This window comes from Triticum urartu, chromosome 7A (genome assembly GCF_056163025.1).
Source record: "Triticum urartu cultivar PI428250 chromosome 7A, HENAU_Tu73, whole genome shotgun sequence".
NCBI classification, from domain to species: Eukaryota; Viridiplantae; Streptophyta; class Magnoliopsida; order Poales; family Poaceae; genus Triticum; species Triticum urartu.
Genome location: NC_141879.1, coordinates 524,875,944 through 524,892,971, shown reverse-complemented (window position 1 = coordinate 524,892,971; position 17,028 = coordinate 524,875,944). Strand labels below are relative to the sequence as shown.

At 49.5% G+C, this 17,028-nt stretch overlaps 1 protein-coding gene across 1 annotated transcript; it reads right to left on the bottom strand.

Annotated features, from left to right (window-relative positions):
* Window positions 1-7,321: 7,321 nt before the first annotated feature.
* On the bottom strand, window positions 7,322-16,727 carry LOC147960260 (uncharacterized). Its single transcript, XM_087533239.1, has 4 exons — window positions 16,291-16,727; window positions 14,674-14,723; window positions 7,439-8,166; window positions 7,322-7,378 (listed from the first exon to the last, which is right to left on the bottom strand). The coding sequence occupies exons 1-4, from the start codon at window positions 16,725-16,727 to the stop codon at window positions 7,322-7,324; spliced, it is 1,272 nt and encodes a 423-aa protein (XP_087389365.1).
* Window positions 16,728-17,028: the final 301 nt, after the last annotated feature.

Genomic DNA, 17,028 nt, shown 5'->3' with positions numbered 1-17,028 from the left:
CAAAGGTGCCTCAGAGGGGTCTGGGCCAAGCTTCGGGCAATCCATAGAACCTCTCGTCACCCTAGGAATGTCCTAGACCTAGTTGGGCTCCGTGGCGGCTTGGATCATTGCCGCGCACCTCGAAGAATGCCCATAGCTCCCAGCTAAACCTAAAGGTTGTGAGTTCATGTAGAAACAGGATAACGAGCGAATTTATAAGGGTTCCAATAAATACTGCTTCGTCCCCAAAGCGATTGTACCATTTGGATATGAGTTTCCTAACCATTGTTGAGCTTACAATGCTCCCCAAGCCTCAAAACTTGAATCTTTGTGAGGAGAAGTGACATTTGAGACGTGATCTATGATCCAACCAAACCAAACTTGGACCCCACTCCGAGTTCTTCATCGGCTTGTTAATCTTGGAATTTTTGGGGCTCCAAGATGATAGGAGTTTTCCGGGAGCTAACAAGCATGTGATTTCACCTGAGATGCTTGTGAAGGCTGTAGATCGCCTGAAGGTCTAATTGTAGTGGTTGAGCTTGGAATTTGTGGCCATCACAAGGACAAGAAGGCTAGGAATTGGTAAACGATGAGATGCTCTGTCCAAGCTTGTGCAACAGTGTCGGGGGTTGGGTGCGACATATGCCAAATGATGGCCTACCATGGTGGGAGCGAGTAGACGTCGCCGGTGCCTGGAAGCGGGATGAGGCGTAGACATGAATGCCAGCGTACTTTACCCAGGTTTGGGGCTCTCCTACGAGATAACACCCATAGTCCTGCTCTGCGGGGTCTCCGCATGATCACTAGTGTGTAAGTGGTACAATGGTGCTCCTCGAGCTGTTTGCTAGAGGTGGAAGAAGGCAGGCACGCTTTCTCCTCCTCCAGGTATGAGTCTAGTCCTAATAGGGCCGAACCCTTTGCATGAGTGCCCTGGGGGTTTATATAGGCCTACCCCCAAGGGTACAATGGTAATCTGGCCGGGCATAGGGCTCGGTCGTCATTCTCTCTGGTCGCCGGCCTCTTGGCCGACAACAGGGGCCCGCCGCCTGGTGGGCCCTGCCGCCTGGTCTGGTACGGAGCCGACAAGCCGCTCCCACCGCTTGCGGGTCTTGCCGGCTACTGATCACTATAGCTGTATCACTAATGACGCAGGCTTGGTTGGGGAGGGCATGGCTACAGTCCCGCCGCCTGGTGGGCGATCACTGTTGCCACTCTGTGTCTCATCTGGTTGATGGCGCGTGGGGTCCAAGGGAGGGACTGGCCGCCTGCTGGTAGCCGGCTCCTCCGAGGTCCGGCTGCCCTAGCCTCCTCCGACTTCAGGGCTTTGGCTACGAGGTAGGGCCTGCCGTCTGCAAGCCGTACCTTACAGACCTTCGTGGGAATAGGACTCCGCCTGTCAGGTGTGATGTGTGGGGGGAGAGGCAACAATGTCGCGTCATGCGGAGATCTTAGCCTGTACGGGGCACTGTGGCCACGCCCGTCCCTGGATTTGGGGGGAAGGCTCGCACTGTAGCCATACCCCGTCTTGTCTTCTTAATGGGGGCGCAAACTTTGAGGGCGCCATGGGCCGACTGCTAGGAGCCGGCCTCTCTGGAGGCCGCTTGCTAGGAGTCGGCCCGTCTTGGAGTTTCCTTCCTAAGCATAGCCGTCTTCTGGCAGTCGGCCATTCTGCCAGCCGGCCACCAGAAGGCGGCGCTTCATCTTGCCGTCTTGAGGGGCGCATCCGGCCACGATGTTTTGAAAGGCTCGGGGCCTCGGGTTAGGCTACCCGTGGCCCATTACTCCGACAGTAGTCCTCGAAACTGGTGAGGGGCCGCGGTTTGAGGAGCCGGGGAGCCTCAACAGTTTCCTCTGCTGGGATTTTGAATGCGTGATGGGAATCAGGCGGCGCGCTTGATAAGCTTCTCTGCCTGCCGTCTATTGCGGGCATGCCACGTAGCGCTGGCCGGCCGGGTTGGCATGCCAACCCACGCGCATGACGGGACGCGGCCGCAGGCCGGGCCCGCCACCATCGGGCCTCGGGCAGCGAGCGGATCCGCGACGGCCGAAGTAGGCGGTTGGGCTTCTCTGTGGAGTTAATGCGCGCAATATTCGCGCGGTAAAGGTGGGGGTGTGGGGTCGTGGGCACAGTTAATCCCACGTTCCCATGCCCACCCCCTCGGCTTTGTAGCCCGCAGGCTATAAGTACGGGGGGAGGGGGAGGAAGCGGGAATGCACGCGCGCCCCTCCGCCCACTCTTTCTTCCACTTCTCCTCCTTGCCGCAACGCCCGAGCCTTGCCGAAGTGCCGCCGCAGCTTGTCTCCATCGAGCTCGTCCGTCAGCCCCTCGTTCTCATGGCGTGCTCCGAAGCCTGGGATGGCTCCACAGTTCACGAGGACCACATCTACTTCCTCCGCGAGACGCGGTGGCTGCCCCGCGCGGACTACGTGGGGGTTCATCTCGCGCCAAAGGGTGAGATATCGCCGGCACCGGAGGAGGGCGAGCGGGTCATCTTCCGCTCGCACTGCCTGTGCGGCCTCGGCCTGCCGACGAGTGGCTTTCTCCGAGCCTTCCTCGAATTCTATATTCTCCAGCCGCACCACCTCACCCCGAACACGGTGGTGCTGTTGTCCGCCTTCGTCACCTTGTGCGAAGGGCTTCCTCGGCGTCCTCCCCACCATCGAGCTCTGGGGGGGGGGGGGTTCTTCTACACCAAGCTTGGCACCATCATCGCGGGGGTGCCGGCTCAGTGCGGCGCCTTCATCACGGTGCGGAGGCCCAGGGGCCGACAATCCATTTCCTCCCATCACGCTGATCCAATCGATGAAGTTGTGGCAGCAGTCGTACTTTTACATGAAGAGCATCTTCACGGAGGGTGACTGGGTCAACCTGCCGACCTATGTTGTCGGCCCACCGACTGGGAAGCGGCCTAACTGGTTGTACTGGGCCAAGACGCTGTCGCCTTCGGGAGCCGCCGCCGTCGCACGGCTCCGGGTGATGGTACAGTCGGAGGGCCTGACCGAGTCCGACTTGATGTCCGCCTTCGTGGCGCGCTGGGTGTTCCCGCTCCAGGGCCACCCTCACATGATAAGTCAGATGAGCGGTCATCAGGATCCAAGCCGGCTGTGCACCAAAGAGATGCCTCACGCAGAGGTAGCTCACATGGTGAACGACCTTGCGAACTGCAAGCTCACGGAGGAGTGGCAGTTTGGCAAGGAGCCGTATTCCTGTGCAAACCCCCCGCCTATGGTAATTTTCCCTTCCTTCCATTTTTCTTCCTCTTTGCCGGGTTCCATTGGCTTAATCTGACCAGTCGGCTCTTTGGACAGAGCGCCCTCCTCCAGTCGGCGGCCGGCGCCGCAGGGCTGGAGCGCTGGTTTCTCCCCGACCGAGTGGAGAGCGACGTAGATGACCCCGACTTGGGGGCGGCGGCTTTGGAGGACGACGCCGAGGGAGGAGCCGGTGCCGCGGGTGGCTCGGGGCTCGGAGCCAGCCTCGAGGGCTGGCCAGATGACGATGCGGGGGAAGTCGTCCCGCGTCGCCAGCCAGGCTCCGACCAGCAGGGCGCGAGCTCGTCTGGCGCGCCGGCAGCCCGAGGCGGCGCGCATAAGCGCAGAGCCGCGCCGAGCCTGTTTGGCAGCCGGCCAAAGAAACCCAGGGGCTCGGCTGCGGCGACCAAACAGGACGAAGCGGCCACGAAAGCCGACCGCTTTCGCAAGGTGGTGAAGACACTGCCACTGGTTTCTGCGTAAGTTCTGACCTCCTTCGTACTTCCTCCTTCCTTTCTGATCTCATCTGAGTCTCCTTTACTTCGTTCCTCTTGATTTAGGGCCCCGCTCGTTCTTGAGAAGTCGGCTGCCGCCTCCATCGTGAGGTCGGCGGAGACCTCCACCACCACCCGGCGGATCGATCCGGCCACCGACCTCTGGGAGGCGACGGAACGGAACGCGCGGGAGGCGCGCGAGGAGGCCGCCCGCCTGGAGAAGGCGGAGGAGAACAAGGCGGAGGCCGCCGCCCTGAAGAAGCTGGCGGAGGCCGAGGCCGCTGATGCGGCGAAGAAGCGGGTTGAAGAAGCCGCGCGCCATCAGTCAGCGACGTTCGTCGTCCCCCTGAACTCTACGCCGCCACCACCGGAGTTTGTGACGCAGACAGGGGAAACCGACGGCGAGCACCCTATTATGGAGACGGAGGGCGGCGACGCCGCCATTCCGGATGTAATCGTGCTCCCGCCACCACCTTCTGAGGAGGTGCGAGACAAGCAGCCGGCCGACCCACCGGTGCCGCCGGCCGGAAATGAGATGCTGACGGGCCCGACTCCCGGGACCCGCACACCCTTGCGCCACCGGCCAGCGAAGGTGGCCTCGGCGCCACGCCCAGTGGAGGTCGACGCCGCGGGCTCCTCCATCCTGGACACCAAGGCGACCAGCGCCACGCCCGCTGGATGGACGCGGAGAGGCGGGATGACCCACCTGAATAAGGCGGTCCTGGAGGTCCAAGCCAAACTCCGCGCCGAGGCCGATGCTCTTAAGCATTGCAACAAGGTGTTCCTCGAGAGGCCATCCGGGTATACCTCTTGCTCCTTTATTTTCAATTTTTGTATTGCTTCGTGGGGGCGCGCCAGCGCACCCACTGGGTGTAGTCCCCGAGTTCAGGGCCGGCTGCTGAGCAGGCGGCCCGGAACTCTAATTCGCAAGCTCCGAGTACTAATACATTTGTTGCAGGATTATCATAACCTCCGCGCGGCCGCCTTCAACTCCAGAGTCCAGGAGTTGGATCAACGTGCCGCCGACTTGTCGGAGAGCTGGAGTAAGTTCTCTTCTTTCTGCGGGGGCGCGCTAGCGCACCCGCGGGTTGTAGTCCTCGAGATCCGAGTCGACTGCTGAGCAGTCGGGCCGGATCTTCTTGGCGCTACATCTTTCTTTGCTGATTGTTGTCGTTTCCTTCTTTTTCTGATTTTGCAGAGGCCAATGCCATCCTTCAACAGCAACTGGGCGAAGCCAACGCCGCGCTGCATGCCAAGGAGGTGGACTGCAGCAAGCTGGCTGAAGAACGTGACCGGCTGGCCACGCAGCTAGCGGAGCAGGCAGTGCTTCTTCAGAAGGCCCAGAAGGAGGCGGAGGACAAGGAGGCGGGTCTTCTCACCGAGTTCGAGATCGAACGCTCCGCCTGGACCGACAAGGAGGCGATGCTGACGGCCGGCTTTGGCGAAATCGAGGATATGGTTGACGGTAGGCGACCTTTTTTACTTTTTCTTTTAAGTTGCCAGCCTCTAGCCAAGCCGGCTTCTTTTGTTCTTGTGCTGACTCTTTTGCTTAGTCCTGATAGACTTCTTTCCAGGCCACTCTGGTGCCGCCAACCAGGCTATCAAGGTCGACCGTGAAGAACGAAGGGCGGAAGGCGAGCGGATCGCCGCCAATGCCCCTCGCACCCTTCGCGAGCAGCTTCTCAGCATTCAGGCCCGTCTTCGGCCAACTCATCGGATGATGCACCGTCTTCAGCGTGTCGGCGCCCAGGCGATCGCCGCCTTGTGGCCCGACAGGCCGGCCCCGCGCACCCCCAGCTGGACTACCGACTGGCTGGAGGTGGCGGCTGGCCGCCTTGAGGCATGGAAGGGCTCCTCGGCCCGGGCCGAAGCATGCCGGGCCTTGGAGTTTGTCAAGGTGTGGTACCCTGGGCTAGATCTAGCCCAGTTGACCACGTTCCGACAGGAGGCCCAGGAGGAGCTGGTGGCGGTGGAGGGCGAACTCGTCAAGCGGGCGGCGGCCATCGCCGAGTACACCGACACCGGAGTCTTCATCCCGGAGCCGGCTGAGGACGGCACCGAGGCGCCGCCAGAGTGGTTCGGGTTGAACCCGGAGGAGGGCGAGGACTCGGCCTAGGTGATCGACTCCAGTGACGAGGGAGAAGACGAGGAGGAGGAGGAAGGCGAAGAGGGGGCGCCAGAGGTCGGAGCGGACGGCCAACCCCAACTCAACCGCGCCTCCAGCAATGATCCGCACCCGAATGAGCCGGCTGCCGCTGGAGGGGACCAAGCGGGAACCGACCAGCCGGCCACTCGACCAGCCGGCGCCACCGACTCCACCACTCCGCCGAACCCGTCCGCCGATCCCTAGGCTGCCACTTTACTTTTTTATTTCTCCCTGTTTATCAGTCTCAACGAACTTTGTTAGCTTCGCACAATTCCACCCGCGGGGTGTATTTGGAACTTATGTTGGATGTCGGCCAAGGGCCTTTGACGTGTAAATATTTTATCCGAGTTCTACCTTTCCTTGCCTTCTACTCTCTTGGCTTTTTCCTTTGCCGCCTTCCCTTGGTTGCTGTCTTGCCAGCCGAACAGCTGCTCTGCGGACTGTGGCTGGGTCAAGTACTTAGCCACTTTTGGGAAGGCAAGTACTTGGCCGACTAGAGTTTTCTTGGCAAGTTAAGTAGAAACCGGCAGGCCGGTTGCTCGGCAACCGGTTGGCAAGGCGAGAAACCGGCTTGGACTATGCAAATGCCTTAAGTCCTTAGCCATTTTTCATGCAGGCTCCCTTTCCGCCTTGACTCCTGCTGACCGAATAGCTGCTCTGCAGGCTGCGGCCTCTGGCAGGAGAAAGCTAGGGTGCCAACACACTACTTGTCCGGCCGCAGGAGGCATCTCATAGAACAAGGCGGCAAGTCCCCGGGTCGACTGGTCGGCCCCGGTGCTAGACAGATTAATGAAATGGCATAAATGATAGGCGTAATACTTATCATACAGATAAAAGAGGGCAGTCCCCGAGCTCTTCTCGGGGAACCCGGAGTCTTCGTACTTAATACAAAAGTTGGCATGATACATACTGCATCAATTGTAAAACCTTCGAAGGAGGTTTGCATTCCATGGTCGCTCTGTCTCCTTGCCGGAGTCATCTCTTTGCGTGCTCGAGGCTTCTAAGCGTCGATGAGGTAGTAGGAGTCGTTGTCCAACACCTTGCTGATGATGAAGGGGCCTTCCCAAGGTGCCGAGAGCTTGTGCTGGCCGGCTGTTCGCTGGATCAGCCGGAGCACAAGGTCTCCTTCTTGGAAGGATCTTGGCTTGACCTTTCTGTTGTAGTATCGGTGCAGGCTCTGCTGGTAGATGGTGGACCGTCCGAGTGCCAACAACCGGCTCTCTTCCAGCAGATCGATGCCATCTTGCCGTGCTTCTTCCGCCTCCTCTGCGGTGTACATGGTGACTCGAGGGGAGTCGAATTCTATGTCCGTCGGGATGACGGCTTTGGCACCGTAGACGAGAAAGAAAGGAGTAAAACCGGTTGACTTGTTCGAAGTTGTGCGCAGGCTCCAGAGGACAGCCGGAAGTTCGTCGAGCCAGCAGCCGGCCGACCGCTCCAGATGCTCGACTAGTCAGGGCTTGATGCCAGATAAAATGAGGCCGTTTACTCGCTCCACCTGGCCGTTTGACTGCGGATGGGCAACAGACGCTAGGTCCAGTCGGATGCCCTGTGTCGCGCAAAAACAGGCCAAGGCACCTTTGGCGAAGTTCGTGCCATTGTCGGTGATGATGCTGTGTGGTGTGCCGTACCGGATGGTGATGTTGGAGACGAAAGTCATAGCAGTCGGACCATTCAACTTCTTGATTGGTTTTGTTTCTAACCACTTGGTGAACTTGTCCACCGCGACAAGCAGATGAGTCAAGCCACCTCTTGCTGTCTTAAATGGTCCCACCATATCTAGGCCCCAGACGGCAAAGGTCCAGGCGATGGGAATAGTCTTGAGTGTGGAAGCCGGCTGGTGAGGCTTTGAACGAAACTTCTGGCACCCTTTGCATTTCTGGACCAAGTCCTTGGCGTCTTCTAGGGCAGTCGGCCACAAAAAACCATGGTGAAAAGCCTTGGCCACCAGAGCCCTTGAGGCCGCATGGTGACCACACTCGCCCTGATGGATATCTTTGAGGATTGCCCGTCCTTGTTCTGGCTCGACGCAGCGCTGGTAAACACCAGTGATACTGCGCCTTACAAGCTCTCTGTTGACTATGGTGTACGCTGCCACCCGGCGTTGCACTTGCCGGCCCGAGATCTCGTCGGTTGGCAGCTCTTTTTTCACCAAAAAATTGAGGATGGGCTGGGCCCATGAAGGTGCTGCAATTTCTTCAACTGCCAGGACTGCCACTTTTACGAGGGCGGCTGGGCTGGGAGGCGGTGGGTTGGAGTCGGCCGCCGCTTGCTGAGTTGATGAAGTCCCCGGGCCGACTGCTGCAGTCCCCGGGTTGTCTGCCGAAGTTCCCATGCCGGCTGGTGGGGCTCTTGATGTCTACTACACAACCTTATTCTTGTAGACGTTGTTGGGCCTCCAAGTGCAGAGGTTTGTAGGACAGTAGAAAATTTCCCTCAAGTGGATGACCTAAGGTTTATCAATTCGTAGGAGGCATAGGATGAAGATGGTCTCTCTCAAGCAACCCTGCAACCAAATAACAAAGAGTCTCTTGTGTCCCCAACGCACCCAATACAATGGTAAATTGTATAGGTGCACTAGTTCGGCGAAGAGATGGTGATACAAGTGGTATATGGATAGTAGATAAAGGTTTTTGTAATCTGAAAATATAAAAACAGCAAGGTAACTAATGATAAATGTGAGCACAAATGGTATTGCAATGCTAGGAAACACGGCCTAGGGTTCATATTTTCACTAGTGCAAGTCCTCTCAACAATACTAACATAATTGGATCACATAACTATCCCTCAACATGCAACAAAGAGTCACTCCGAAGTCACTAATAGCGGAGAACGAACGAAGAGATTATGGTAGGGTACGAAACCACCTCAAAGTTATTCTTTCCAATCAATCCGTTGGGCTATTCCTATAAGTGTCACAAACAGCCCTAGAGTTCGTACTAGAATAACACCTTAAGACACAAATCAACCAAAAACCCTAATGTCACCTAGATACTCCAATGTCACCTCAAGTATCCGTGGGTATGATTATACGATATGCATCACACAATCTCAGATTCATCTATTCAACCAACACATAGAACCTCAAAGAGTGCCCCAAAATTTCTACCGGAGAATCACGACGAAAACGTGTGCCAACCCCTATGCATAGGTTCATGGGCGGAACCCGCAAGTTGATCACCAAAACATACATCAAGTGAATCACGTGGTATCCCATTGTCACCACAGATACACACGGCAAGACATACATCAAGTGTTCTCAAATATTTAAAGACTTAATCCGATAAGATAACTTCAAAGGGGAAACTCAATCCATTACAAGAGAGTAGAGGGGGGAGAAAACATCATAGGATCCAAATATAATAGAAAAGCTCATGATACATCAAGATCGTATCACCTCAAGAACACGAGAGAGAGAGAGCAAGATCAAACACATAGCTACTGGTACATACCCTCATCCCCAAGGGAGAACTACTCCCTCCTCGTCATGGAGAGCACCGGGATGATGAAGATGGCCACCGGAGAGGGATTGCCCCCTCCGGCAGGGTGCCGGAACGGGTCTAGATTGGCTTTCGGTGGCTACGGAGGCTTCTGGCGGCGGAACTCCCGATCTATTGTGCTCCCGGATGTTTTTAGGGTATATGGAGATATATAGGCGGAAGAAATACGTCAGGGGGGTATGAGGGCCCACGAGGGTGGAGGGCGCACCCAGGGGGGTGGGCGCGCCCCCTACCTCGTGGCCTCCTTGAAGCTTCCCTAACGTGCACTTCAAGTCTTCTGGGCTTCTTTCCTTCCAAAAATGAGTTCCATGAAGTTTCAGGTCAATTGGACTCCATTTGATTTTCCTTTTCTTCGAAACCCTAAAACAAGGTAAAAACAAAAACTCGCACTGGGCTCTGGGTTAATAGGTTAGTCCCAAAAATGATATAAAAGTGTATAATAAAGCCCATAAACATCCAAAACAGTAGATAATATAGAATGGAGCAATCAAAAATTATAGATATGCTGGAGACGTATCAGCATCCCCAAGCTTAATTCCTACTCGTCCTCAAGTAGGTAAATGATAAAAATAGAATTTTTGATGCGGAGTGCTACTAAGCATAATTTTAATGTAATTCTTCTTAATTGTGGTATGAATATTCAGATCCGAAAGATTCAAGACAAAAGTTCATATTGACATAGAAAATAATAATACTTCAAGCATACTAACAAAGCAATTATGTCTTCTCAAAATAACATGGCTAAAGAAAGTTATCCCTGCAAAATCATATAGTCTGGCTATGCTCTATCTTCACCACACAAAATATTTAAATCATGCACAACCCTGATGACAAGCCAAGCAATTGTTTCATACTTTTGACATTCTCAAAGAAATTTCAATCTTCACGCAATACATGAGCGTGAGCCATGGATATAGCACTATAGGTGGAATAGAGTGGTGGTTGTGGAGAAGACAAAAAGGGAGAAGATAGTCTCACATCAACTAGGAGTATCAACGGGCTATGGAGATGGCCATCAATAGATATCAATGTGAGTGAGTAGGGATTGCCATGCAACGGATGCACTAGAGCTATAAGTATATGAAAGCTCAAAAAGAAACTAAGTGGGTGTGCATCCAACTTGTTTGCTCATGAAGACCTAGGGCAATTTGAGGAAGCCCATCATTGGAATATACAAGCCAAGTTCTACAATGTAAGATTCCCACTAGTATATGAAAGTGATAACATGAAAGACTCTCTACTATGAAGATCATGGTGCTACTTTGAAGCACAAGTGTGGTAAAAGGATAGTAACATTGTCCCTTCTCTCTTTTTCTCTCATTTTTTTTATTTTTTTATATGGGCCTTTTCTCTTTTTATGGCCTATTTTCTTTCTCTTTTTTTATTTGGGCTTCTTTGGCCTCTTTTATTTATTTTTGTCTGGAGTCTCATCCCGACTTGTGGGAGAATCATAGTCTCCATCATCCTTTCGTCACTAGGACAATGCTCTAATAATGATGATCATCACACTTTTATTTTTCTTACAACTCAACAATTACAACTCGATACTTAGAACAAAATATGACTCTATATGAATGCCTCTGGCGGTGTACCGGGATATGCAATGACTCATGAGTGACATGTATGAAAGAATTATGAATGGTGGCTTTGCCACAAATACGATGTCAACTACATGATCATGCTAAGCAATATGACAATGATGGAGTGTGTCATAAACGGAACGGTGGAAAGTTGCATGGCAATATATCTCGGAATGGCTATGGAAATGCCATAATAGGTAGGTATGGTGGCTGTTTTGAGGAAGGTATATGGTGGGTGTATGATGCCGACGAAAGGTTCACGGTATTAGAGAGGCTAGCAAAGGTGGAAGGGTGAGAGTGCGTATAATCCATGGACTCAACATTAGTCATAAAGAACTCATATACTTATTGCAAAAATCTACAAGTTATCAAAGAAAAGTATTACGCGCATGCTCCTAGGGGGATAGATTGGTAGGAAAAGACCATCGCTCGTCCCCGACCGCCACCCATAAGGAAGACAATCAATAAATAAATCATGCTCCGACTTCATCACATAACGGTTCACCATACGTGCATGCTACGGGAATCACAAGCTTCAACACAAGTATTTCTCAAATTTTCACAACTACTCAACTAGCATGACTTTAATATCACCATCTTTATATCTCAAAACAATTATCAAGTATCAAACTTCTCATAGTATTCAACACACTCATAAGAAAGTTCTATTATTAATCTTGCATACCAAGCATATTAGGATTTTAAGCAAATTACCATGATATTAAGACTCTCAAAATAATCTAAGTGAAGTATGAGAGTTCATCTATTTCTTCAAAATAAAACTACCACCATGCTCTAAAAGATATAAGTGAAGCACTAGAGCAACAACAAACTACTCCGAAAGATATAAGTGAAGATCAATGAGTAGTTGAATAATTATGCAACTATGTGAAGACTCTCTAACATTTAAGAATTTCAGATATTGATACTTTATTCAAACAGAAAGCAAAACAAAAGAAAATAAAATGACGCTCCAAGCAAAACACATATCATGTGGTAAATAAAAATATAATTCCAAGTAAAGTTACCGATGAACGAAGACGAAAGAGGGGATGCCTTCCGGGGCATCCCCAAGCTTAGGCTCTTGGTTGTCCTTGAATATTACCTTGGGGTGCCTTGGGCATCCCCAAGATTAGGCTCTTGCCACTCCTTATTCCATAGTCCATTGAATCTTTACCCAAAACTTGAAAACTTCACAACACAAAACTTAACAGAAAACTCGTAAGCTCCGTTAGCGAAAGAAAACAAAACACCACTTCAAGGAACTTTAATGAACTCATTATTTATTTATATTGGTGTTAAACCTACTATATTGCAACTTCTCTATGGTTTATAAACTCTTTTACTAGCCATATATTCATCAAAATAAGTAAACAGCACATGAAAAACAGAATCTGTCAAAAACATAACAGTCTATAGTAATTTGGATCAAACGTATACTTCTGGAACTCATAAAATTCTCAAATAAATTGCTGGACCTGAGGAATTTATCTATTAATCATCTGCAAAAATAATTAACTAAATATCACTCTCCAAATAAACATGGCAGCAATTCTCGTGAGCGCTAAAGTTTCTGTTTTTTACAGCATGATCAACAAGACTCTCCCCAAGTCTTCCCAAAGGTTCTACTTGGCACAAACACTAATTAAAAGCATAAAACCACATCTAAACAGAGGATATATGAATTATTTATTACTAAACAGGAGCAAAAAGCAAGGAACAAAAATAAAGTTAGGTTGCCTCCCAACAAGCGCTATCGTTTAACGCCCCTAGCTAGGCATGATGATTTCAATGATGCTCATATAAAAGATAAGAATTGAATCATAAAGAGAGCATCATGAAGAATATGATTAGCACATTTAAGCCTAACCAACTTGCTATGCATAGGGATTTTGTGAGCAAACAACTTGTGGGAACAAGAATCAACTTGCATAGGAAAGCAAAACAAGCATAACTTCAAAACTTTATGCACATAGAGAGGAAACTTGGTATTATTGCAATTCCTACAAGCATATATTCCTCCTTCATAATAATTTTCAGTAGCATCATGAATGAATTCAACAATATAACCAGCACCTAAAGCATTCTTTTCATGATCTACAAGCATAGAAATTTTATTACTCGCCACATAAGCAAAATTCTTCTCATTCGGGATAGTGGGAGTGTCATAAGAGACTTGAATACTATAAATTGTTTCCACATTAAAAGAGTAATGTTCGGAAAAAGGGTAATCATAATCATGACAAGTTTTATAAATATAATCATCACTACTTTTTATAGCATATGTATCATCACAATAATTATCATAAGTAGGAGGCATGCTATCATCATTATAAATTTGCATATCAAAACTTGGGAGATTAAAAATATCATATTCATTAAATGTAGCTTCCCCAAGCTTGGGACAAACATTAATTGCAGCAAATATATTCTCAAAAACATCAGCTTCATCAAACATAGCATCCCCAAGCTTGGGCCTTTTCATATCATAGGCATAATCACTCTCATCATTAATAGTATGGATAGCACCAATAGTATAGCAATTATCATATTCTTCCAAGCAAGTGCCAAAAAGATTTTCAAGATTATAAGAAGTATCATTATCTTCCACAATTATATTTTCATGAAGCACAATAATAATAGGAGCAACATTATTTGGGAGAGATATCTTTTTACCTCTCTTCCTTTTTCTTTTCTTCTTCTTCACCACATCATGTGTGGGTTCAATCCTATTTTTGGAGCTCCTTATTAATGAGATTGGTTGAATAGGAGGCTCCTCCTCGTTACTTGATTCATCATAAGAAATAATAGGAGGGTATTGGGAAGTCTCTTCCCTTTCATTAGTATTCTCTTCATCTTCTATTTGTTTTCTTTTCTTTATGTAGTTGGCAATATAAGGATTTTAAATACAATTCACCGCAAAATACATATAAATTTTCTCTAGATCAAAATCAAGAAATCTATCAAGATTAAACTTTGGAATACCCTCAGTTATATGTTTCATTTCCTCATACCCCAAAAGAAGACTAAGCTCTTTATGATGCTCAAGGGTAATCAAATTATCACAATTTTTGGATACGATTCGGTCATGAAACAATTTGCATTGGAGATTTAAATGACCATGTTCACTGCAAAGTTCACAAGGGGCGCGAAAAATATTGAATTTTTCAGCACAATCATCAAGACTTTCTTGCAACAATTTAGTTTCTAAGTACTTATGCCTCTTGCAATATCTATCTTCCCTATTTGGTGTGTACTTACAAACCCAATGCACTCCACAAAAATTGACATGTTTATAGGAGACATTTTCATCATAACTAGTGCAATCATCATTAGTATTATGGATATTCAAAGAATTCGTACTAACAACATTGCAATCATGCTCATAATTCACATATTTTATGCCAAGCATTCTATATAATTCTTCTTCTAGCATTTGAGCATAGTTTTCCTTTCCATCATACTTACGAAAGATATTAAAAAGGTGAAACGTATGAGACAAACTCAATTCCATTTTTTATAGTTTTCTTTATAAACTAAACTAGTGATAAAACAAGAAACTAAAATACTCTATTGCAAGATCTAAAGATATACCTTCAAGCACTCACCTCCCCGGCAACGGCGCCAGAAAAGAGCTTGATGTCTACTACACAACCTTCTTCTTGTAGACGTTGTTGGGCCTCCAAGTGCAGAGGTTTGTAGGACAATAGCAAATTACCCTCAACTGGATGACCTAAGGTTTATCAATCCGTAGGAGGCGTAGGATGAAGATGGTCTCTCTCAAGCAACCCTGCAACCAAATAACAAAGAGTCTCTTGTGTCCCCAACACACCCAATACAATGGTAAATTGTACAGGTGCACTAGTTCGGTGAAGAGATGGTGATACAAGTGGTATATGGATAGTAGATAAAGGTTTTTGTAATCTGAAAATATAAAAACAGCAAGGTAACTAATGATAAAAGTGAGCACAAACGGTATTGCAATGCTAGGAAACAAGGCCTAGGGTTCATACTTTCACTAGTGCAAGTCCTATCAACAATAATAACATAATTGGATCACATAACTATCCCTCAACATGCAACAAAGAGTCACTCCAAAGTCACTAATAGCGGAGAACGAACGAAGAGATTATGGTAGGGTACGAAACCACCTCAAAGTTATTCTTTCCAATCAATCCGTTGGGCTATTCCTATAAGTGTCACAAACAGCCCTAGAGTTCGTACTAGAATAACACCTTAAGACACAAATCAACCAAAACCCTAATGTCACCTAGATACTCCAATGTCACCTGAAGTATCCGTGGGTATGATTATACGATATGCATCACACAATCTCAGATTCATCTATTCAACTAACACATAGAACCTCAAAGAGTGCCCCAAAGTTTCTACCGGAGAATCACGACGAAAACATGTGCCAACCCCTATGCATAGGTTCATGGGCGGAACCCGCAAGTTGATCACCAAAACATACATTAAGTGAATCACGTGGTATCCCATTGTCACCACAGATACGTACCGCAAGACATACATCAAGTGTTCTCAAATCTTTAAAGACTCAATCCGATAAGATAACTTCAAAGGGGAAACTCAATCCATTACAAGAGAGTAGAGGGGGTAGAAAACATCATATGATCCAAATATAATAGCAAAGCTCGCGATACATCAAGATCGTATCACCTCAAGAACACGAGAGAGAGAGAGAGAGAGATCAAACACATAGGTACTGGTACATACCCTCAGCCCCGAGGGAGAACTACTCCCTCCTCGTCATGGAGAGCACCGTGATGATGAAGATGGCCACCGGAGAGGGATTGCCCCCTCCAGCAGGGTGCCGGAACAGGTCTAGATTGGCTTTCGATGGCTACGGAGGCTTCTGGCGGCGGAACTCCCGATCTATTGTGCTCCCGGATGTTTTTAGGGTATATGGAGATATATAGGCGGAAGAAATACGTTAGGGGGCCACGAGGGGCCCACGAGGGTGGAGGGCGCGCCCAGGGGGTGGGCGCGCCCCCTACCTCGTGGCATCCTCGAAGCTTCACTAACATGCAATTCAAGTCTTCTAGGCTTCTTTCCTTCCAAAAATGAGTTCCATGAAGTTTCAGGTCAATTGGACTCCGTTTGATTTTCCTTTTCTTCGAAACCCTAAAACAAGGTAAAAACAGAAACTGGCACTGGGCTGTGGGTTAATAGGTTAGTCCCAAAAATGATATAAAAGTGTATAATAAAGCCCATAAAAATCCAAAACAGTAGATAATATAGCATGGAGCAATCAAAAATATAGATACGTTGGAGACGTATCAGTTCTCAAGTCGGATCCGGCTGCTTCAGGAGGAGCCGACACAAATATGGAATCTGACTCTGGTGATGGCTTGACGGACGGCTTGAGGAGTCGTTGCAAGGCAACGCCGGTTGGTATTGCTTGCCAGGTGGAGCCGATTCGCGCCAAGGCGTCGGCTTGCTCATTGTCATTTCTTGGCACATGAAGGAACTCGCACCCTTCGAAGTATCCGCTGAGTTGCTGCATGAGAAAACGGTAGCTGGCCATATTTGCATCCTTGGCGTCCCAGTCGCCTGATGACTGCTGGACCACCAAATCGGAGTCTCCGTAACACAGGATCCGGCGAATGCCGAGTTCTTTGGCAAGCCGGAGCCCGTGAATGAGTGCTTCGTATTCAGCAACATTGTTGGAGGCGGCAAAGTGAATTTGTAGCGCATATCTGAGCTTGTCGCCCTTGGGGGAGGTGAGAACGACGCCGGCTCCCAAACCGGTGCGCATTTTTGAACCATCAAAATGCATCCGCCAATGGGTGGAATCTGGCGCTGGCGGCAAGTACTGGGTCTCGACCCAGTCGACGAGGAAGTCGGCCAGTGCTTGTGACTTGATGGCGATGCGAGGCTGGTAGTAGATGGTGTAGGGGGCCAAATCTATGGCCCACTTGGCCACTCGGCCCGAGGCATCTCGACTTCGAATAATCTCAGCAAGCGGGGCTGTGCAGACCACAGTGATTGGGTGCTCTTGGAAGTATGGCTTCAGTCTCTTGGCAGCAAAGTGCACGCCATAACACATTTTCTGATAG